Source organism: Panthera leo, chromosome A1 (assembly GCF_018350215.1).
Source record: "Panthera leo isolate Ple1 chromosome A1, P.leo_Ple1_pat1.1, whole genome shotgun sequence".
NCBI classification, from domain to species: Eukaryota; Metazoa; Chordata; class Mammalia; order Carnivora; family Felidae; genus Panthera; species Panthera leo.
In genome coordinates, this window is record NC_056679.1 from 78,311,566 (window position 1) to 78,336,527 (window position 24,962).

Here is a 24,962-nt window from a genome sequence, read left to right on the forward strand (position 1 = left end):
CGTTTGGCGCTCAGTGTTTCAGAACCACATTCTCAGAACCAGGCGGCTGTCATCCTCGAATATTCTCTGCGCACCATACAGTTTCCAGGCTGAGTACTTAGCACGCTGTCCCATCAGGACGCGTGTGGCAGGAGGCAGGCGAGGTTGTGAGGAAGTTGATTACATGGCAAATCGCTGGTCACAGGTTCTAATTGTACTGTCACCACCGACATACAGCATACACCCGGGCACAGCAATTAACCTCAGCTCACCGCCTGGGCTTCCTGGGCTGGAAAACGAGACAGCCACGGAGGGCTGGTTGAGGACTTGATGCATATTGGATCGGCAGAGCGAGGCGAGCCAGTTGGCTTTCAGAGAAGGCAACCGATTGCAAAATGATCGAGCGAGGGAAGAAAGCACTGCAGGGGGGACGGGGGGAGGCACAAGGTGGTCCAGGACAGATGCATGGGTAAAGATATATACATGGAATCTTTTCACTTTGCTGTGCATGCCCTTTCTCCTTCCTTCGAAATTCATCCTTTAGAAAAAAAAAGCTCACACTTATTCTCCTGAGCTCCTAATCTCCTCTCCTTAGCCCACTGAAGTTCAGCCTCTGCCCCTGCTGGAAATGTCCTTCCAAAGATGGCCATTGCCTGCTTGGCTCTCTATTGGCTGATCACCCTTCCGTTCTCCTGTCTGTGTTCCCTCATCGCCCTGTAGTGTTCCCTTGACTTCCATCACACTCTCCCGTGAAACCTCGCTCACCTGCAGTGATCATTCCATACCGTCCTCCATTCTCTTTGAGCTCCCACTTACTTCCTTTGGAAGTGTGACTGCACAGGCAGATGCCAGAATGTTCTCTGGTTCATCTCTCCCTGTTCCTTGTGTTGTGACAGCCTGCCTGCTCCCAAGATTACTCCTGTGGCTCAAATCTCTTAGTAGAACTTCTGCCTTGTCGTGTGCACTGTTCTTAAGTATCTTGCCTTGGATATCAGGCGGTTTGGGATAACATGCCCAATATGGAAGTTTCATGCCCTACCAAGAGTCCATTTTACCTTTACGGCCAGGAATCCAAGTATCTGAATGTCACTTCTCTTTTCCTACATCCCTCACATCAAATTGTCACCAAATTTTATAGATTCTCCTTCCGTGACATCCCCCTGATATGTCTGCATCCCTCACCCATTGTGCCGTTGCTGCCTTCGTTAAAACCCTAGGCTTTCTGTTGTGGAAACAGCCTGAGAAACTGGCTTAGCCTTCCCTGATTATTCTTTTCTTTTCGTTTCTTTTCTTTTTTTTTTAATTTAAAATCAAGTAAGTTAACATGCAGTGTAGTATTGGATTCAGGAGTAGAACCCAGTGATTCATCACTTCCATGTAACACCCAGTGCTCATCTCAACAAGTGTCCTCCTTAATGCCCATCCCCCATTTAGCCCCCAACCCACCTCCCTTCCAGCAACCCTCATTTGTTCTCTGTGTTTAAGAGTCTCTTATGGTTTGCCTCCCTCTCTGTTTTTATCTTATTTTTCCTTCCCTTCCCCTGTGTTCATCTGTTGTGTTTTCTTAAATTCCACATATGAGTGAAATCACATATTTATCTTTCTCCGACTTATTTCAGTTAGCATCATACCCTCTAGTTCCATCCATGTTGTTGCAAATGGCAACATTTCATTCGTTTTCACCGCTGAGTAGTATCCCTGATAATTCCTTAAGAGACTCCTGGATTATTCAGTCCATAGTGACCTTGTATATTTCTTCCACTTAGTGAAATTAATTTGAAATGCCAATCCTGCACCACCCTCTTCAGAGTCACCCATCGTCAAGGTGGGAGTGTATCCCAGTTTGCTGGGGACGGTCCTACGTTGTGCATCTGGTAGGACTGATGGAAGGGATGGGGTAGAGGGTTATAACAGCCTTTTGGCTTGAGCATGTTTGTTTCTTTTTTCTAGAATCATCTCCCTTTATTTGCTTGCTCAGAGCATCCTTAGTTCCAATTCTAGAAACTAAGAAAATGATGTGCTATAGTCACAGGGCGGGTCACATCAGAGTGACAGACTACCCCCAATACAAAATGGGTAATGGAGAAAAAGAAAAGTTGAATTGTTACAAAAAAAACAATATTGTCTTGAGAGAGACAGTTAAGGAAAGTTAAGATAGGGTTTAGACTGACTTGACGTGTCAATGTGATTTCAGTTTTACATATCACCTGATGTTATCAAATGTACTCAGGCAATAGTAATTAGTATCACATGTAATAACTTGTAAATTTCAAGCAAATGATGTTTTTCTTATTTCCTAAATATTTCCTAAATGTGTTCATTTTGAAAAAAAATTAATGAATTCCTGTCAAAATAATAAATCCAATCACGACCTGTATTAGTTTTTTTTTTCTTTTTCAGAGAACAGGATGAAAATAAAACTTAATTTCTTTTAAAAAAGACAGGCTTGGCCTATTATCCATTATAAAATAGGCTTATTATGGTCTGTTGGTTATATTTTTCCTGGAGTAGCTTAAGACTTTTGAGCAAGAAGAGAGGGAAATTCTGTTCCATTGTCTTGCTGAAAATAGACTTCTGCTTGTTTCCTGAACATATATCAAAAATCTAAAATCGCATCTTACATGGTATCATATTTGACTCAAAATGAAGTTTGAAAATAATAAGATACAATATCATAATATTCCCCTCTGATACCTTCACAACAGTGGCTGAAATAGATTGTTTTCTCATGACATGTGGTAAATGAGTGATCTCTAATCTGCTTTAATGTGTCTTTTATCACTGAGCTCTATTCTTTTACAGCTCAGTTTTAATGATGTGTGCAAATGATTCTCTAAAAGATACGTACCACTCCAGTAAACACTGCAATGTTATAGAACTTAGAATAACGTAGCCATCAGATTCTTTGACTTCAGTGTGCAAAATTGAACACTGACATTTGAGAAATAGTATTTTCCAAAATTAACTCACACGTCAAATTCGACAATCCTAAAAATGAGAATAGAGTGATAGTTTTAGTTGGTTCTTAACAAACCTCAAAGCAACTCTTAGGGAAATCTGTTAGTTCTTCTGAAATGGCGTGTGGAAATTTCAAAGCTGGTAATTGGTTCCCCCCTCCCATCCTCCTAGTGAAATGGGTTTGCTTTGGACAGAGTATTTGAAACAAACCACATTATTCAAATAGCGCATTTTGCTTTATTCTGTTTGGGTCTTGCCTGCCTCCTTATTGCAAAGAAAAACAACAAATGCATGGCGTACAGCCCATGTAATAGAAAGCTGACTATAAAGGACAGCTCACATCTAGCGAGTACTTGCTCGATTCAGCAAGCCGAATACTGTGTTAGGTGCTCGATGTGTTGTCGTTTGTCCTCATAACCATTGGTGAAGCAAAAACTAGCAGCCCCATTTTGCAGATGGAGGAACTGAGGCAGAAGATGAGTTACCTGTTCCCATTGGCACTAGTATAAAATAGACCTATTATATTCTTATACTTATTATATTATGTTAATAAAATATGCATAATATATGTGGAATATATAATATATTATACTTATTACTACTATTATTACTAGTAGTAATAGAAGACACGACACTAAAATCCAGGAAGCCTGACACCCAGTGTTCATCCGGGATTTGAGAGAGAGCTGGACAAGGGGGCGGAGGTTCCAGGCTCTAAGGGGAAAATGAAGGCAGATGTGCAACGGGTTGAATGATCTCTGCCCCGTGGACAGATCTCGTAAGTAGTGAGTGTAGCTGCACTTCTTTGGGATATATATCATTACCTGAGTGACCGTGGATGCAGAAGACCAGAGAGGTTACATACCTTTCCCAAAGTCAGCCCGGAGAGGTCAGGCACAGACTGGCATGGCCAGAAGGAACACTCTGGCATTGGTGCTTGGGTCCCCTGTGCCGACCCAGCCTCCCTGTTTGTGGCAAGGACTGAGTCACATGAGAGAGAGAGAGAGAATCAGGGAGGTGGCTGATTTCTAGCAGCCACTGGCTGAGAGGCAGGTGTTAATCATCACCACCACCATCATCATCATCATCATCATCATACTTTCACTGAGAATAAGGTGGATTATTTCCCCTTGGTAAACACCTGTTATGTCCAGGAACCAATCCTGGGAACGGGATGCATAAATGTGAAGGTCTGAGCTACCATGGAGATTCACACGAAAGCCTGGGTGAGAATAAATGCTGACAACAGGTACCAACAGGAGGGGAGCAGACCTGACCTTTCCATGGCCCATCCCCCTCCTCAACAAGGCTGACTTCCAGACTTCCCTCAGCTTCAGTTCATTTCTCTTTATTAACGCGAACAGCCATGAAATGTTTGATTGGAGAATCTTTTTACATTTAATTTGAAAACATTTGAGATCTGCAGGGAAGTTGTCAAAACATCCCTGAGAGTTCCCGTACACCTTCTCCCTGCTCCCCCACGCCAACACCCCACACAGACATGGTACGTTTATCCAGAGTACAGAGTTAGCTCAGGTATGATGCTACTCACTAAACTACAGACTTTGTTCACATTTTTCCGTTTCCCACCAAAGGTGGTTTTCTATTCCAGAGATTTCTATTCTATTCTATTCTATTCTTTCTATTCTATTCTATTCTATTGCTTTTAGGAGCAACTATTTTGGCCTGAAAATTATAGAGAGCAAAAACCATGTTTTAGAACTCATTTCAGTTCCATTCAAATGGTTTAAACTACTTAGGGCAGTGCACATTGATGACCCATACTAAGACAGGCGAACGTTGAGAGCCTACCATGGATAAGGTGTCATGTCACATCTTTGGGATAGAATCAGAGGAAAATGATTCCAGACTATTTTCTAGCGGTAAATAGAAGGCGTGCCGAGAGAAACCATTATGCGGACTTTGAATTCAAAGCCGAAGAGGGTCTTCAGAGAGGAACACGTTGGAAGAATAGTGAGATAAAATTAAGGCTTGACCCTCAGCGGCTGAGAAGCATCTCTGCCTTCTGTTTCAAAGGCTGTTTTCCCCGTAGGCGTGGACCTGACCTCACTGTGCCAGCTGAAGGTGCAGAGACCCGTGAGCATGCTAACAGATGTCAAACACTTCTTGTCCGATGGCGGAAATGTCAATGAGAAAAATGATGACGGGGTGACGCTGGTAAGTTAATATAACTGACTCAGAAATATTGCTGATGTAGAGGATTTAAGTTGATTTCTAAAGCCTGGAATTGGATGCAATTAACATTTACAAATGTCCTTTTTTTCTGATCATAAAAGTTCTGCATATTTATTGTAAAAATCGTGAAAACACGTTAAGTGCGCAAAGACGGAAACAGAAATCACTTATGTCGCCACTCAGAGAAAAACCAGTGTTTGTAGGCTGATGTATTTTCTTCAAGCCTCCCTTCCATTTTGTTAAAAAATTTACAGTAATTTTTTAAAGTGTATTTATTTATTTTGAGAGAGTGGGAGAGGGACAGAGAGAGAAGGAGATGCAGAGAATCCCAAGGAGGCACCTCACTGTCACCTTGGAGTCTCACTTGGGGATGGAACTTACGAACCTGTGAGATCACGACCTGAGCCAAAATCAAGAATCAGACGCTTAACTGACTGAGCCACCCAGGCACCCTTGGAATAATTTTTAGGCATTACTTTGTCAGTGTGATTTGTTGAAATGGAACTTATGGGAGAATGTTTTCGTTTTTCATTTTACGTAAAACAAATTACGGGTCACTCTGGGGAATGACTTTCTAAATCCAAGTGAAATCCTGTCACTGCTTTTTTTCCACAGCTATTGGGCACAGTGGCAGTAATGAAAAACCAGTACAATTAAATGTGGATTAATTCTCATATAAGCATAATGTCTAGTCATGAAAATAAGAAACATTGGGCACTATTGACTTGCACTGAGCATGCCTGTGTTAAAGTTAACTGTCGTGGAAGTAAATGTACTGAGGCTCAGGGGGAAGCACTGAGAGAAGGTAGATTAGCAGAAGGGGGTATGACGCTCGGAGCGTGGGATGCGTAGAAGCCTCTGGAGCCAGTGATTCAGGTTCTACTCTGCATTTTTCCGGAGGTGTGAGGTTGAACACAGCGATGGGAGAAATGGCTAGTCTAAATGGATAAAATTTGTGTGAGACCTGATACGGTTTTAGATTTATTAAATGCAAATCGAACACCCTGAGACCTCTGGATAGAATAATCTTCCTAGATACTGATTTCGGACTTTGGACTGTAGGTTTTCTAAAGACTGTCAAGAACGTAACTCCAAGTTATAAGCAAAGAGAACAAAGCGTGTTTACAGTTTATTGAAAAATCACATTCAAGTGGAAAAATACTCGAATTAATCTATTGAGGAAGTAATTTATTAACCCCAACCTGTGAACAAAATAATAATGAACAAAGCCACAAAAGCCCTTTTATCATGGGCTTACATTTCTTTGGGGAAGATACATAATATACCATATAAATGAGCTAAATGTGTAACATGCTAATAATGACAAACACAAAGGAGAAAAGAATAAGATAAGGACGTGCTGGGAGGTACACAGGTAAGATCTCACTGACGAGGAAGTTTGAGTAATGACCTGAGAGAAGTCTGCACACACTGCAGGGGTGCCTAGGAGCATTCCAGGCTGAACAGTGGTACGTGCAAAGGCCCTGAGGCCGGAGTGGGTGTATTAAGATTTAGAAACAGCACAGAGCCCTGTGAAGCTAAGCAGAGTAAAGGAAAGGAGTGAGGTAGCTGAACCAGATCCTGCAGGGTTTGTGTGCCTGTGTGAAGACTCTGCACTTACTCTGAGTGAGACGGGAACACGTGGGAGGGCCCTGAGGAGAGCACAGCCCTGCTTCACTTCTAAAAGCATCACTCACTCTGACTGCTGTGTTATGGATGGACTGTCAAAGGGCAGGGCTGACACTGAGAGTTCAGGTGAGAGGTGTGGTTGGTGGTGGAGCTCAAAGCTACAGGAAGCCGAAGCTGTGGGAAGTGGCTGACTTGTGTCCGTGTGAAAAGAAGATCCACTGCGTTTTCCTGATGGCCAGGTGGTGTAGGAGAAAGGACGATTGCAGAAGGACTCCACGTACTTTTAGCCTCAGCACCTGCAGCGATGGAGTTGGCGTCCGGTGAGACCGAGAGGGCTGAGGACCAAATGAGCTTGGAGCAGAAAAGACAAGGACAGCTTGGGAAACACAGAGCTAGATGTGACTCTGAACCTTCTTCATGGAGACGCTGGGTTTGTGGTTGGATATTGGAGTCTGGGACTCAGGAGGCGTCTGGACTGCAGAATCACTTTTGGGAACACTAGCATATACGTGACGTTGAAAGCCTTGACCCTGGATAAAATCACACTTCTGACACAGAAGAAGAAGAGAGAATTGAGGACCGAGCCACGATGCTTAGGAAGGAGAGGAAGATCCAGAAATAAGACTGGAAGGAGAAACTCTCAAGGTAGGAGGAAAACCAAGAGAATGAGATGTCCCAGGAGCCAAGGAAAGGAAGTATGATGATGATGATGAGGAGGAGGAGGGGGGGGGAGAAGGAGGGGGTGTGTTGGGGGGGAACGGTTGACTATCAGATAACCACTGAGAGGTCAAATGACTGGAGGTGGTGAATTGACCTTTGGACTGTGTACTGGGAGGTCACTGGTCTTTTCACCGAGGAAAAATGCAGTGGAGTGGTGGGCTCAAAATCCAAACTGTAGTGGGTAATAGTTCTTTTAATGCGTGTAACGCACCAATGCCTAACACAGCGCAGAAACCCAGTAGACCTTTGTGTCTTTGTTTGGCTTAAGATATTGCAGAATTATATGCCTCTAAAAAAATCACTGCTAAATAAAAATTGCATAAGTGTTTCAAATATCGCCAAATCAAAGGACCCACGTACTTTGGAAGTGAAGCTATTGGAAGAATCAATCAACACAGAACAATAAATTGTGATCGAGTTCCACCATCTTCAATTTTGACATTCTTTGTGACTTTATTCTATTGAGCAGAGAGCATAAACATTGCAAATCATTGTTGTATAATAACTAAATGGTCATCTTTGATCATTGAGCTTTTCACAAGGAAATTAGTAGTGATCGGGAGGCTAGGAAGTTGTCCCTTGAAGATCACAGTGTTTAGCAAGCGGTAATGTAGTTTGATTCTTTGGTTGGAATCAATCAGTCTATCATGTTAATTACTGCCTTCCCAGAGCTCTCCTCTGGATTGTGTGTTCCTGTCTGTTGTTGGTCGACAGTAAGAAGACGCCAGTCCACAGATTTCCACATCCTGAGTTGGACTGTCGCTTGTGGTTCAGAATCATTTCCCACACTGTCAAATTGTGCAAAAGAAGACGAAGCTATCAGTGAAAGGCTCAATACCTTTTTCTCCTTTGTTAGAACATGCGACAAAATTACCAAACTTACTGTAGCTCTCTTAAAAAGATCTCTTGCTGTACAAGGATACCCTTTTTAAAAGAAAACAAAACCTGAGAAAAGGATACAATCCGCCCCCCAAGAAAAGCCTTGTTACAGAGGATATGGAAATGCATTCCTGAGTTTGAGTGCATAGATGCTCTTTGAACATCTACAGTAATGACTTTCAGATACATTATAAAGATGCTGGTTCTTCACTCTTTTGTCCCAGACTTTGATATATAACATCTGGCCTTGGGACGTATTTACTTGGTCTGTTGGAAAAGAATTATTCATGAGATGCAAACATCAAACAATTTTATTTCTGACTCCCTTTGTTATGTCAGTAGTGCTGGTTTATCCCTTACTTCTGGGTGAGGACTTAGCCAATGCTATCAGCTTTCTGGCCGCAGTTTATATCACGATGCGTAGCCTCAATTTAGAGATTAGAATGTGTGGTCCTTTATGACAGTGAAAACTCCCTGCTGGCATGAAGTCAGGGCTCCCTGGTCTTTTTATGTCCTATTACCTTCTAACCCCCCTGGTGTAGCTGTGGATTCCTTGTCAAAATTGTGCTTTTAATGTAATAAAAATGGTACCCAGAATTACAAGGAAAGACAGTTCTATCAAAACATCATAATCATAATATTAAAATTAACTTTGTGATATTAATGCACATCCTCCATTATTAATGCACCGAGTAACAGCTTTAACCATTACCATGATTTTAGAGTAGATTTGAACCGGGGTGATACTTGGACATTTCTGCTAGGACAGCAGTGTGATATGACAATATTTCTTGTGATGGTAGAGAGCATCACAGCTGTGTACCCTATGTTCACCATTGAAGAATTTGCTAAATTTCAGTTGGGGTTAGAAAAAAATAAAACTGTTTTCCCACCAAGTTTGCAAACCCCCTGAATCTATGCACAGTTCCTACAGGGGCTGGTGGGTTCAGGCATTAAGGACCTCAAGTTCAGCTACATCTTGAACCTGTTCCTGGTATATCAGGAAGTCCGTAGAAGGGAGGGTAGACGTGATCACCTGTTTCCCTTTCTGCCACTGCCTTCTCTTCAGTGTCGCAGAAGTTGCGGGAGAGGATGGGAGGAGACAGATGGGCAGGAGGTGATGCAGTGGGGGCTGGAGGGCTTTGACTTGATCTTCCTTGAGAGAATGTCCTGCTCTCTGGGCTAGAAGCGGACCCCTTCCTTTGTGAGGATGTGGAGGTTCTTCAGATATCACCTCCTCACCACCATCACTGGGGATCTCCAGATGGTCCTTGACACCTGCCTCAGTTCTAGGGAATCTGAGGTGCTCCAGCCTGTCTCTCTCGCCCCCTCAGGCACCCCCCTGATACAGAACCAAAAACGAACACAGCTCGTCCCTGGAAAAATCTGCCCGCATTTGTTTTTGCCCCTGTGAACTCATGAGGGCCAGTGGATGCCAGGGTGTCTGCGACCTCCCCTTGCAGCCCACCGAGCGGAGAGCCAGCCCATCGCTGCCCTTTACTTTTTCTAGGCAGGAATCAAAACCTAAGTGACAGTGTCTTTACCGTGCCGCTGAGGACACATGGCTTCCGTGGGCGGTCACCATAGCCAGGCTCTCCTGACGTGAATTAGGAAGGAACCCAGGCCCCCCCCCCCCAGCACAGGTACACCCACATGTACGCTGTCCTTTTATCTCTTGAGGTTGAGGTCAAAAGTAATCTAGGCAGTTTTTGGACAACTATTTTCAAATATATATACACACACATATATATATGTATATATACACACACACATATATATATATATGTATATATATACACACATATATATGTATATATATATGGTCTTAGTTTGAGATAGGATATATATTATATTCACACTCAGTCAAAACTATGGTAGGAATAATCCTCTGTTAATATTCTGACATAAAAGTAGAATAGGAGAAGATGTGAAATTATTGGTTCAAAACCTGGACTCATTTCTGTAGGTGTTTGGATAGCTATTCCTCAAGACTGATTTTTATTTACTCCCAACATCATGTTCATCAAAATTTGGCATTAACCTTAGAGTGACCTTCCCGATGTAGGGCGGCAGAGGTCACAGACCTTAAATAAGACCACATTCAGTGGGCATATATTTCAAATTTCACACATAGCTTCTTTTTAAAAATTAGGTGCACAAATACAAGACTGAGAGACAACATGATGCCCATTTTCCATGTTATGCAATAAAAAAGACTTAATTCTAAGTGGTGGAATCCTTTCCGCTATACAAATAGGGGGAGAAAACACAAAGGGAAATCCTGATATCATTGACTACGACAAAAATTAAAGTGAACATTTATGCATCAAACAAGAGCAGAATTAAGAGGCAGATAATAAACCAGGAATAATGCTTACAATGGCTCTTCCAAAGTGTTGATATTTCTCAAATATGCAGTGTTCATAGAAATGAATGAAAAAGATGACCCTCTCTCAGTAGTGAAACAAGTAAGAGAGTCATTTCACTAAAGGAAATACAACTATCCTGTAAATATATTAAAAGAGACCCATTGTTAGAAATTGAGTACACTGGAATTATTTATAGTTGTTTTAGAAATTAACAGCAAAGACCAGAAAGCTAAGTAAGAATCTATGCACACACAGGTCTATGCGCACAGTCTATGCACATAGGGACTGTGCGCACATGGGGTCTGTGCACACACAGATCTATGCGCACACAGGTCTATGTACACATAGGGTCTGTGCACACACAGGTTTGTGCACACACAGGCCTATGTACACGAGGTATGCACACACACAGGTCTATGCACACAGGGTCTATGCACACACAGGTCTATGCACACAGGGTCTGTGTACACACGGTCTGTGCACACACAGGTCTATGCATACACATGTCTATGCACACGGTCTATGCACATAGGGACTGTGCACACATGGGGTCTGTGCACACACAGATCTATGCACACACAGGTCTATGCACATAGGGTCTATGCACACACAGGTCTATGCACACAGGGTCTGTGCACACACAGGTATGCACACAGGGTCTGTGGACACACAGGTCTATGCACACACAGGTCTGTGCAAACACAGGTCTATGCACATACAGGTCTGAGTACACGGGGCTGCACACACACAGGTCTATGCACACACAGGTCTATGCACACAGGGTCTGTGCACACACAGGTCTGTGCACACACAGGTCTATGCATATGTAGGTCTATGTACATGGGGTCTGCATACACACAGGTTTATGCACACACAGGTCTATGCACATAGGGTCTGTGCACACAGGGTCTGTGCACACACAGGTCTATGCACACACAGGCCTCTGTACACGGGGTCTGCACACACACAGGTCTATGCACATAGGGTCTACGCACACACAGGTCTGTGTACACAGGGGCTGTGCACACACAGGTCTATGCACACACAGGTCTGTGCACACAGGGTCTGCACACACAGGTCTATGCACATAGAGTCTATGCACACACAGGTCTATGCACACAGGGGCTGTGCACACACAGGTCTGTGCACCCACAGGTCTGTGCACACACAGGTCTATGCACATGCAGGTCTATGCACATGCAGGTCTATGTACACGGAGTCTGCACACACACAGGTCTATGCACATAGGGTCTATGCACACAGGGTCTGTGCACACAGAAAGCTGCGTCCCTGCCTACAGCCCTGGTTGGGGTGTGAGTTGGCACCAACATTCTGGAACTCAGTGTGACAGCCTACAGAAATAACTTGAAAAAACGTTCATTATTTTAGAATTCCAATTCTATTTCTGGGAATGTGTCAGAAGGAAATGGTCAGAGATGCAAACATAGTGATTATCAACAGAACAATCTTGTATAAGATCGGAAGTGTGGCAAATACAGAAATGCCCGCTAATTAGGGATTGGTCAGGCGTATTATATGCTCCAGGTGACGGCGCACTGTGCTTTCCTGAAGAGCAGTCTGTTAGAAGAGTAATTTCCAACTTGCCATAATTTTCCAAGATCGTCCTTTTCCAGTCCTGCCAAGAGGCTGTTGCCAGTTGTCAACCGAAACAACAACCACCTCTGTGTCTCTCCTAAGACCCCATATAATAGCGGGAGAGGAGTATTCTGAGACGCCATAGTGGTAAACACTTTCACATTTTGGCACCTGACGGCTTCCAGCAATAGCGGCAAGGTAGGGGTATAACTTCCATTTCAGAAAATAGCCATTTTTTACACTCTAACTTAATGATGAGAGTGTCCCTGTAGGGTCTGTAGGCTTGCTTATGGATTCAGAATTTGGTTGCCAGGAGAATTGAGGTAAAGGCTCTAAGCTCTTGATATTTTACTATGATGAATTTTTAAAATTCTGTTATCTCTTGTGATGGTGTGAAAGTATTCAAAGTCACGGTTTTTTTACTTCCATTTTGAGATTGCCTAGGATTAAATTTGTCTGTCTCCAGAGAGGTCACTGGGAGCTCATGCTTTGGATAGTGTTTCTGCCGAGTGAGCCAAGACTTTCCTTCTAGTCTTTTCCTTGAGAGCAGTGCCTGACGTGACAGGCTGAGAGCTGGGCTGAGTTTGAAATGGCAGAACCCAGTTTTGCTGAGTCGAAAGCAAATCTACTCGTAAGCAGTTCATCCTGTGAACTTGACATCGTTAGTATCAGGTGCTGACCAACAAATGGATAGTTCTTGGTTCATTTTGTATTAAAAATGAAAACCTTCTGAGAACCAGATCTTAGTGTACATAGTTCAGAGTAACCTTCGAATTAACTGATTATTCAATAATGTAGAATAAATTTAGGGGCAGGTGAAAGATTGATATTTTTTGGAGAACAAATATATAAAATTATGTTTCTCTAAAATACTTGTGGATATTTTATTTGGGGGACTGTTTGCTAGAATATTAATGAGGTAAGTTCTATATATAATAAAGTATGGGAAGATTGATGTGAAATGTGATCTCTTAATGTTCATGTTTTAAATTGGATGGATATATTTGCTCTTTTGGTACAGTCAAGTACAAGAAATAAGCATATAACTACATACTGTACGTTAAAGAGCATAACTAGGACCAGAGGTAGAAAAGCAAATGTTTTTGCTGGATTTTATTAATATATATGTACGTGTATTTAATAAGTCCTTTTGACTTTATTGTAATTTTGTTTTTGTAATAAAAACAGCTACAAAATCCCATGCTACAAAAACAGGAAGAACTCACTGTTTTTACTACTTTTATATTACTTTTATTTTTCCTTTCCTCATAGTTCCTTAATATTACGTTCAGGAAATCAGTCACGTGGTTACTTAATAACCTCATTTAAATTGAGAACCAGTTTAAGTCAGTTGAGCATCTGACTTTGACTGAGGTCATGATCTCGCAGTTTGTGAGTTCAAGCCCTGTGTCCGGCTCTGTGATGACACCTTAGAGCCTGCTTCACATCCTCTGACCCTCTCTCTCTCTGCACCTCCCCTGCTCATGCTATCTCTCTCAAAAATAAAAATAAACATTAAAAAAAGAATTGGGGGCGCCTGGGTGGTTCAGTTTGTTATTCCAACTTCGGCTCAGGGCATGATCTCACAGTTCATGGGTTCAAGCCCCTCATCAGGGTCTGGGCGGTTAGCATGGAGCCCGCTTTAGATCTCCCTCTCTCTCTGCCCTCCCTTGCTTGTGTGCTCTCTCTCTTTCTCAAAAATAAACATTTAAAAATTTTTAAAAAAGGAATAAATTGGAGTGTGATGATAGTTGGCTTATAAATAAAGCCTGCAGCATTGGAAACAGGACTTACCGCATCTGGAAGTTTGAATCCTTCTGCAAACCCTGATCTCCTCATTGTGGCTCCTGAGCCTTCATTTCTAAATCAGGTTGCTTTCAGAAACTAAATGGGGAGCATGTTCAGATGAGAGCTGCATCATCATTTTAAGGTCTGTCAGGATTAACTCATCCTTTCTGGTGTCCCCACCCCTTTTACCTGCTCATAAGCATTAAAATGATCCCGTCACATTTCCTATTGTCGTTTATATCTTCGAATCTCCTCTGGTCACACCAAGTACAGGGGCTGAATTTCAGAGTGAGTGTGACTTATGGGCAGGAAGTATTAAAGCGTTCAAAGATTGTATGTTATATTTAAAAGTATTCAGGGTTGCCTGGGTGGCTCAGTCGGTTGGGCGTCTGACTTCGGCTCAGGTTATGATCTCATGGTTTGTGACTTTGAGCCCCGCGTCGGGCTCTGTGCTGACAGCTCGGAGCCTGAAGCCTGCTTCGGATTCTGTGTCTCCTTCTCTCTCTGCCCCGCCCCCACTTGTGCTCTGTCTCTGTCAAAAATAAGTAATAAAAAAAAATAAAAGTATTCAGATTATAGAAGAAGGCGACACTAAAAGGGGAAATGGGAATTATATGAAAAAGCGCACATTGTCCGTATCAGAAGGTAAAGAATAAATAACTCACCTGTAAGCCGTTTTGCAAAGAAGGTTGATGTCCGCTGATATCAAGTAAATAAAACCGCATGTATGTTCTTTTTAAAAAGGTATTTTGGATCTGGTATTTTATTAGCTCTCTTCAAGCCACTGAATAAATTGTTTTGATGTCATTGCTTTTTTTTTAAAGTGGCATAACAAAATATTTCTTCATTGCAGTTACATATGGCATGTGCCAGTGGCTACAAGGAAGTGGTGTCTCTTCTCCTCGAACATGGCGGGGACCTCAATATAGTAGACAATCAGTACTGGACCCCACTCCATTTGGCAGCAAAGTATGGCCAGGTGAAGTGATTTCCTAAATTACTTTGAAAAAACCTATAATTAATGTATCATTTCGTATGTAATTTTTTCATTTCAAATTGTCTGCTAAGTATGTGACTTTTAATGGCATCATATTAGGAGACGAATAGTTTTACGGTTCAAAGAAAACATCGTCTTTTGGAAGGATACATAAAACATACATTCTCGGGATTCTGCGTGTTGTAGTCAAAACTGTTGGATAAATGATGCACAATTGTAAACATTTTGCATAGAGTGGACTTGTTATTTTCTTAACATTTCATAGTCCTTTTAATAGCTCACAGTTTCATGAGTCGTTAAAAATTCTATTTGTTCTCTACAGTTAGAAGTACAGCAGATTTGCATTTTGGTTTTTATTTTTCATATAAATTATATTTCATCTTAATGAATGAAGAAAGATTATCAGATATTTTTTCTTTGAAGTGATTTTTGGCTACAGCTAATACAACCTCAGCCACTAGTGCACAAATTACTTTCTCACCAGGTACCATTATATCATGAAGCAAACTGACTTTTAAATGACTTATGTGGGTGAATATGACAGCAGTGTTCATAATAATATCAAAATCTATTTATAAAATACGGCATATTTTGTGTTAGAGAAAGCCTGAGTACTACTATTTGGGAAGATAATTCAATTTTACATAAATAGGGAAGTTGAGGTTAAACTTGTTGATTCCCAAACATTGGTCTAGGGTGACAGTCACACCCCTTAAGTTAAGTTCATACCAAGTTGAGTCTCTTGGATCCTAAAGGTTATGAAAAATAGCGATCATAAAATTTGAGTACTGCAGTTATTGAAATAATGGAAAACATTTGCATTTCAATCATTTTAGAAAAAGCACATTGCTTAGGGAAAGTCTTTCAAATTAATGAAAACATCATTTGCTTTGACAACATTTCCTGTATGAAAAGGTTCATTCATTCAATAAATATTTCTAACAGGCTATTTATTAAGTACTTCAAACTGTGCTTTTAGCAAGTGAATGTGTAAATAAATGGATAGATTAAGGGACCCAAGGCTGTAGATGGTGAAGCCATTGGGCCCAGGGGCCCCAGGTCCCCTAGATCCCCCTGTAGATCATAGGAGCACTGAGGGATCAATAACCTCAGTACACCATGAATACACCCGTGCTTCATTTCTAGCACCGCGGCACACTGGAAAACGCTGGGTGAGAGGTTTTGTCTTTAGTAAAACGTAGAGAAGCAAACATATAAGCAAATGCTACTTCCTAGAACACTACCTGTTGCTCTGAGCTGAAGAAGTGGTAATCAGTGAATTATCAAAACGTGCTTATTGTAGTCAGGGATCCCTCTGGAAGGAGCTAAATCCAGAAGTGAGGGATTGATAGCTTGGTAAAATGTAACAGAATGCTACCACAACTTAATTAATTAAGGCTTTCATTTTACCCAATTTTTCAACTTTTCTGATTGGGCATTTAGATCAGGTATCATTTCAAGGAATAATAAATTGTTTTCCTTCAACTGCTTTTATTGGATAACGTACTCTGGGGCAATAGGACTAGATTTAACAAGTTTATTTATTTATTTATTTATAGTTTCTTTATTTTTAATTTTTTTTAACGTTTATTTATTTTTGAGACAGAGAGAGACAGAGCATGAGTGGGGAGGGTCAGAGAGAGGGAGACACAGAATCTGAAACAGGCTCCAGGCTCCGAGCTGTCAGCATAGAGCCCAACGCGGGGCTCGAACTCACGGACCGTGAGATCATGACCTGAGCCGAAGTCGGCCGCTCAACCGACTGAGCCACCCAGGCACCCCATATAGTTTCTTTATTTAGACAGCGAGCAAGTGGGGGAGGGGCAGAGAGACAGAGAGAGAAAATGAATCCCAAGCAGGCTCCCTGCTGTCGGCACAGGGCTGAATCTCAGGAAACCTGTGTTGAAATCAAGAGTCAGATGCTTCACCGACTGAGCCACCCAGGTGCCCAATTAGCAAGTTTTTTTTCTTAAAGACATGCCTCGGACTAACTACATCACCTCTTCTGTTATTGGACATTTAAATCGTTTTTATCAGAACCCAGTGTGTGGTTTTTGTTTTACTGCATTGCGGGTCAAATGAAATATTTGGTAGGAGTTGGGGTATTTTATTTGTTATTGTATTTCTCGGTTCTGTGATTTCCATTTGGCTTTTTTTTTTCATTGTAACTTCTGTGTCTTTGATGGACTTCAGTTTGTTTCAAGAGGATTTGTAGTTGCCTGTTGAAGCATTCTTATGAGAGCTGCCTTGCCATCATCATCAGATGGTTCCTACACCATCCACCTTGCTCTTGTTGCCAATTCATCATCTTGTCTCTTTCAAGTTGTGATGTCCTGATCTTGGCATGGTGAGGGGTTTTTAATTGCATTTTGGACACTTCAGCTATTATGTTAGGAGAATCTTGGTCCTACGTAAATCTTCTGTTTTAGTCAGCCTGTTTAAGTTCAGCCTGCAAGGCCTGGTCTACTTGAGTGGGTTGTGGTTCCAGTGACAGTTTCATTTTCAGACCCCTTGAGTTGTCATTTTAGTCCACTTGGCTTATCTGACGCCCCTGGTGTTCTCACCGCTTTCTTCTAATTCTCCCAAAGGGTGGAAGCCCAAGCCGGGCTACCCCATGTCTCTGGGTGAGGTAGGTGGATGTCCACAGGGACAAAAGACTTTCAGGACTGGGGGCCTGTTGGGGCATTCTCCCTCTTGCAGGTACCCCCTCCCAGCTGTGTTTGCCTCTCGTTGGGGAGGGGAATCTCAGCAGGTTGGAAGAAAAAGTGCTTGATCTGGCACTACATGTTAGCAGATCATGGTTCTGGACTCACCTGCCATTGCTGGAGCAACACAGTTGGAATGTGGGAGGGATGCATCTACCCAGGCCCCTCTCTGTCCCTAAGTCGGGCTGGGAAACACTGGGTCTGGGCTAGCCTTCGGTTACCTGGGATTCCTCCCTTCCGCAGGCCCCTGAGCCAGTTTCCCTGTCTCCTTGCCTATTCAGACCTCTTCCTGGGTTGCTTGTTATTTCCAGGGGTTATTTTTTTTTTAATTTTTTAATGTTTATTTATCTTAGACAGAGAGAGAGAGAGAGAGAGAGAGAGACAGAGAGAGAGACAGAGAATCCCAAGCATACTCCACACTGTCAGCACGGAGCCCCCATGAATTGTGAGATCATGATGTGAGCCTAAATCAAGAGTCGGATGCTCAACTGACTGGGCCACCCAGGCGCCCCTCCCAGGGGTTATTGTAATTGGCAGGGAGGATGTGGAAGAAATCAGGCTAAGTTGGTATTTTTTTTAATCTTTTTTTTAATTCTTTTTTTAAAGTTTATTGATTTTGAGTGAGAGAGAGAGAGAGAGAGTGGGAGGGGCAGTGAGAGAGAAAGAAACGGAGAGAGAATCTCAGGCAGGCTCCACAGTGTCCGCAGGAAGCCTGATGTGGGGCTTGAATTCATGGAACTGTGAGACCACGACCGGAGCTGAAACCAGGCATCAAGCGCTTAACCGACTGAGCCACCCAGGTGCCCCTAAATTGGTATGTTTTAAAGCGATGAAGAAGTTAATTTATGATTGTTTTCACATGAAACCCATCTGTGGGCAGAAGAGAAATGAAGGTGCATTTGTATAACTTCCATTATAAGGTGTCTGTGGGGATCTTTGGTTCTACATGTTGAGTATGTCTCAATGTGACGAATTTCTGACTCCAAGATCTATTTGGTAAGAACATCTAGACATTTCTGTTCCACTTCCTGGAAGCTATATGATTAAGGCAGAAAGAATGCGTAGCTTTCAGAAATTATATCCCTCAGGCAATCAGATGTAGCTCCTGATACTTTTCTCAGTTATGGGCCTGCAATTTCAGAGGCCAAGAGTTTGTATGAAAATAAGGAACTGACATTTCAGGGGTTCATGGGAAACCCTCCACTGCAGAAAGGGGAAGTTCTGCCCAAGAAACTCCTTTTTTAAAAAAAAAAAACTTTAATGTGCTTATTTATTTTTGAGAGAGAGACAGAGCATGAGCAGGGGAGGGGCAGAGAGAGAGGGAGACACAGAATCCGAAGCAGGCTCCCGGCTCCGAGCTGTCAGCCCAGAGACCAATGCGGGACTAGAACTCACGGACTGTGAGATCATGACCTGAGCCAAAGTCGGACGCCCAACCGACTGAGCCACCTAGGCACCCCTCAAGAAACTACATTTTTAAAGGGTCTACAATTAAGCTTTATTTGATGATAAGGTGGTAAAAAACAGGATAAGAGGGGCGCCTGGGTGGCTCAGTCGGTTAAGCGTCCGACTTCGGCTCAGGTCATGATCTCACGGTCCATGAGGTCAAGCCGAGCATCGGGCTCTGTGCTGACAGCTCAGAGCCTAGAGCCCGTTTCAGATTCTGTGTCTCCCTCTCTCTCTGCCCCTCCCCTGTTCATGCTCTGTCTCTCTCTGTCTCAAAAATAAATAAACGTTAAAAAAAATTTAAAAAAAAACAGGATAAGAGTCAGATAAAATTTGTATCATGGAGAAAGACATGTTTTCTATAACCTTGATACAAGACTAGTGAATATATTAAACTGATAAAACAGGTTGGCTATATGGTAAACAGATTGGCATTTGGTTTTAGTAATTGAAAGTAGATTCTTTTAAATGTTAATTTACACAGTTACCTTTAACAAAAAGAAATAATGGCTAACAGATATACCATTTGGTATATATCAACATATATACAAAATAATGATTAACCTATATACATATGTTCGGTATAAGATACATAGCATGATACCTTGTGTGCCTTGGTGATTTAAGAAACATGGGCCCGGCACAATTACCGCTGCTTTCATAAAGCTTGCCAGTGATTCCTGTCACACGCAAGCTGTAAGATAACGGGATGGCTGGCAAATAAGGCAGGGAGAGTTCATGGGTATTAGTACTCTCACCCCATTATCTGCCATATTTGAACAATTTGTCAAACTTTGGGTATTCTGAGTCTTTGTTTTCAGCCTAGAGAAACAGTTATGAACTTAATGTGGGAAATATGATTCAAAGCTACGTTTCCTTTGCAAGATGCAGAGTAATCCAGCTTGATGTTTTTATTCCTACTTCTCCGGTGCCCCAGTGATTTTCCCAACACTCATCATTTACTAGTGATAAATGAATGGAGAAACAGTTTCCAATTGCTCAATTTATTCTTTCAAAACCAGCTGAAAAATATTTGACCCCAACTTTTAAAAAAAAGATGTATATGTTTTTTGTTCTTGCCTTTATTTCCTGGACACTTCCCCGCACAAGCACCTATATTTCATTCTTCCCATCCAAGCGATTAAGCCAGTTTTGATCTGAGGACTCCCCTGGCCTCCTCCCTGGCTCTGAACCCAGCTCAACCACTCGCTGGCTGTGTGAACATAACAAGCCTCACTAATTTTTCTTCCATAGAGTCTGGCCCCAAGGTCTTCAATCAATGGGAACCATCAACCTCAGTTAAAACGGGGATTTTTCTGTAGCTCAGGAGATTCTTGGGAATGGCAGAGGCAAATGCATGAGACAGCACTTGGGGTGTGTCCTAGTCAATTGATTCAGTTGCTAAATTTGTACAGACAAACATCCGACACAAAGGTTTCCAGAATTGCCCAGTTATAGTCTTCAAATGAGGCAGGTTTAAAAAGTAATGTGACATTTATCCTCAGCTTCTCTAGAAAATGACTAGTCATTAATTCACTATTTTCTAAACCCTTACACATTTCAGCACCAAGGATAGATCTAAAGATCCTAGGTGGCTTTTCCATTTTGCTCCCTTATACCTATCCAGGTGGGGTCTCCACCCAAATGTAAGCTCCAAGCAGTGAAGACTTTTGCTTGCCCTCCATGCTATCTCTGTGTCCAGCAGACTAACCCAAGGAATTGAAAGACAGATCAATCAACCAAGAACTTGAAGCAAAGCACTAACACTCAGAGGCAGAGGGGGGCTTTTCTGTTAGAATGCATGACATCAAAACCAAAATGTGTGCCTTGATTCAGACCAGAGGGAAAAAAAAACAACAACTAAGAGATTTATATTAATAGATTTTGGATAAATTGTGTTTCTTTTATTTTGTCAAGAAAATACCGTACAATATAGAGGATTATATTTAAAATGTGTTCATCTGTAAAAATACCACTTAATATTCATTTTGGAGATAATATTTTAGAAATAGGTTTTATTTGAATATCAAGTTATGTGTATGGGAGATTTAGAACTCTAAAGGAATTTACTGTAAATATATTTCCATTCAGGAAAAGAAAAAAGCTTTAGAAATGCTAACATTTTTAAAGACTGATGGCATTTTTAGAGACATTCATAGCACTTTCACTTTCTTATAAATACCTTACAAATATAAATACCTTTATGGAGAAGGTAACTCATAATTTGTAACATTTTTTCTTATTGAAATTTATACTGGGATGGGATATATTTAAAAAAAATTTTTTTTTAATGTTTATTTCCTTTTGAGACAGAGAAAGAGTGTGAACGGGGGAGGGTCAGAGAGAGGGAGACACAGAATCTGAAGCAGACTCCAGGCTCCGAGCTGTCAGCACAGAGCCCGATGTGGGGCTCGAACTCACAGAGTGTGAGATCACGACCTGAGCCGAAGTCGGATGCTTAACCGACTGAGCCACCCAGGCACCCCTGGGATGGCATATATATTTTAAAACTCCCCTTTATATGAACTTTCCAGTGAGAAAAAAAGAGATGGCTTGTTCTTGTCTAAAACTGGGAACTGAATCGTTTATGTGACTGATGTCTTTTGGTTTTATAGTTCTTTTACGAGTCGTACATAAAGTAAAATTTGATTCTAGCCTTGATGTATTTTTAGTGCCCACAGTAGGATTGGTGATGCTACAGCAAATCATCAGAAAGTAACCGCACAAATGCTACATCCTAAATATCCTTCCCTTCCAAAGTACTTTGTATCACACAGCCTGTGTATATTGATGTTCAAAGGAGTCATTTGTATTGCCAGAAACATTTTTTCCCAGGTTCATAAGAATTAAGATATTCTCAGAGAGTTTTGTTTTTGTTGTGTTTGTTTTTCAGATATTTCTTCTTTGCTGTGGGAAAACATAAAGTCACTCCCTGGTTTTCCTCCCACCCCTCTGAGCACTCAGTATTGACAGGCTCAGTGCTCCGTGCAGGCTATATAAAGACATGTTTATACGTCTTTAGGGAATCTCCTCACCTGAAGCTCCCAGTGCTCTACCTGTCTATGGCTCCCCAAACTGCCTTGTTTCCCTCTCACTGTGCACACCCCCCAAGGACCAGTGCCCACTGGGTAATCTCTACCAACCTGCCTTCCACCTCCACTCATATGGGAAGGGAATCATCAGCTCCTTTCTCCAGCCCCAATGAGTTGCTCTCTCTATGGGTCATCATTTATTGACCACAAAACTGGGCATCATCCTTCCTCCCCCCGCCCCCGTCTCTGGTGCCTAATAAACCCGAGTCCATGAGTTCCCACCTGGGAATGGTGTGAGGCTATGTGAGATGTAACCGCTGCCCCCACCCTGTCCAGGAGCAGTATCCTTACGCGGGGCCTGGCCCACCAGCCCACCAGCACTGTCCCACCCCTTCTGCACATGTAAGCCTTGTCAACGCAGGTATCATCCAGTGTCAGCACATAGCATCCTTTGCTGTGCCCGGACAGGAAACACCACTCCACAGTGCACTTTGCAAGCCCCTGTGCCTGGGAGTCCGCTTTGTTCTCCCAGCCTCCCCCACCAGGTTGGAACAGGTGACCATACCCAGCCACTTCCACTTTCTGGAACATGCCACCATGTGCATCCTCTCATGTTCTTTGCTTTTCCTGAGATTGTTAAGTGGTTCTATCTTACTGACATGGTAGCCCATGAGGAGATGATGCTTCAGTGGCTGCATTGGCTCTGGCACCCGTATCTCTGAACCATGTCACTTACCATGGCGGGTTGCATCTGTCCCCACTGCCCTCCGATGCCTAATGCGTGCCAACGGGGTGGGCAGACAGCGATGTTTCTCATCAGCACAGGGACTGACCCGGAACGCGCAGTTCCACCCACAAATGAGGGGGCTCGCAATGGTCCTCGGGTGGCAGGTGCTTGTCCTTCCAGCCCTCTGTGCATGCACCTGGGCAGCGGGCTGCGGGAGGGACGCCCTGGGGGCAGCAGGGACCGGGCGCACACGTCTGTGATGGGCACCCCAGGAAAACAGCGCACGGGCAAAGGGAGTCCAGCCAGGGGCAGATGGCATGGGCAACACCTGTGGGGTAGCATAGGCATTAATCAAGGAGCAGGACCAGGAAGGTCATGGGGCAAGGAGGCTGCCACATGGGGGGAGAAGGGACCCACTCGGGAAGGATGCGCAGATAACTGGAGCAGTTGGAGAGCTTGTGTTCTGAAGGACGGACACAGGATCTGTGCTTCATGTGAAATCGTAGCGGGACCACACATGGCGGGGGGCAGGGGGCAACCATTTATTAACTGGTTTTGTTTGTTGGATCTGAAATCCTCCAGGGGGTTCTGAGTGGGAGGCAGTGGCTCATTACAGTGTAGAGCAGACACCAGTGAGGTAGGAGGCACACACTGTGCGTTCCGGACCTTTAAGGTTTCAGTGTCTTCTCCTTAGGTTGTGAAACGATCCCTTTTAGCATCTCAGACAGAAACCAGCTATAGCCACTGATTGCTACTGTTTGACTCTTCAAAGAGGGAATTTAAATGACCATCAAGCAATTAATTTTCCTAAATTCATCCAATCCGAAGGACAACTCTCCAACGAATGAAGTCCATATCCAGTGAATCTTGGATGGATTTAAATCTCAGCTTAAATGTGTATTTTCTATTAGCCATTATGGTCTCCTTTTACACACTCACCCCCCACCCCACCCCAATACATGCACAGTCACCTTATCCTCCGGTGCCTTTGGTGATTATAACTGTCTTGTACTAGTGTAGATGAATTCTTATTGGGTTGCACGCTCGACCTATTCACACATGAAGCAATTTACCTAAAGATCTTTTGTGAGGATACAACAAAGTTTTGGAGGAGAGTAATTGAAATTAGCACTGGCCTGTTTAATTTAGTTCTGTGATGTGCTTCCCTGATTTCTAATTGGAAGTGCATGGGAAATACCATCTCTAAAAAAATAAAGGAATTTCCCAAATGAGAAAAGCTTCCTCCTTCCACACACGAATGCTTATTTTTATGGGTCCGAAATAAAATGGAGTTACTTTTATTGTTGCAGATTTTTATGTAGGAAGCGTTTTGCTTTGATTTCTTAAATGCTTTCTGTAGTTCTAGTTGAAGCTGGGAATGAGGAGTGGTTTGCTGAGAGATTGCGCAAGTTTCTCTCTGGAGTTCTGGAAGCCGTGAATTGAATTTAGAAATGTAAAGTTAATTGTTAGACTCTGTGATGGTCTGACATTTTTGCAGACATATGAAAGCTTTTAGGTTTATTAACTGTTTTTTCAGATTTGTGGAAACCAAAGGCAATCTTAGCTAAATTTTGGATTTTTCCCTTTTTCTTCTGTCTTTTCTCCTTCCTTTTCTTCCTTTGTCCTTCCCTCTTTCCTGCTCTTCGTCTTTCTTCTCCTTCTCCCCTTCCATTTGGTTTAAACGCAAGCAAATCTCTCTGATCTTTAATATAACCAAACTCTCTTCTGTACATATTTTAATGTCCTGGGCATCTGCTGTATGTATTTTATCTTTCAGATTTCAAGAGATTCTTTCTTTAGTAAACTGTGTACTTGGAAGTAAAAATAAACTTCTAAATATAATCTCTCTACTGTAATGTAATTTAAATGTTATTGATGTAATTTGTGTCCTGGAAAACCAAACACTGATTTTTGAATTGGCTTTGGGAAAGCGAACAATGA

The 24,962-nt window shown here is 42.4% G+C and overlaps 1 protein-coding gene across 3 annotated transcripts in view; it reads left to right on the forward strand.

The window, feature by feature from the left end:
- Positions 1 to 24,962, forward strand: part of MYO16 (myosin XVI) — a 615,829-nt gene that overhangs the window by 244,686 nt on the left and 346,181 nt on the right. For all 3 annotated transcript variants that reach the window (XM_042930188.1, XM_042930181.1, XM_042930176.1), the window contains exons 6-7: positions 4,991 to 5,115; positions 14,968 to 15,093. In XM_042930188.1, coding sequence (XP_042786122.1) covers positions 4,991 to 5,115; positions 14,968 to 15,093 — 251 coding nt within the window. The remainder of the gene's footprint in view (positions 1 to 4,990; positions 5,116 to 14,967; positions 15,094 to 24,962) is intronic.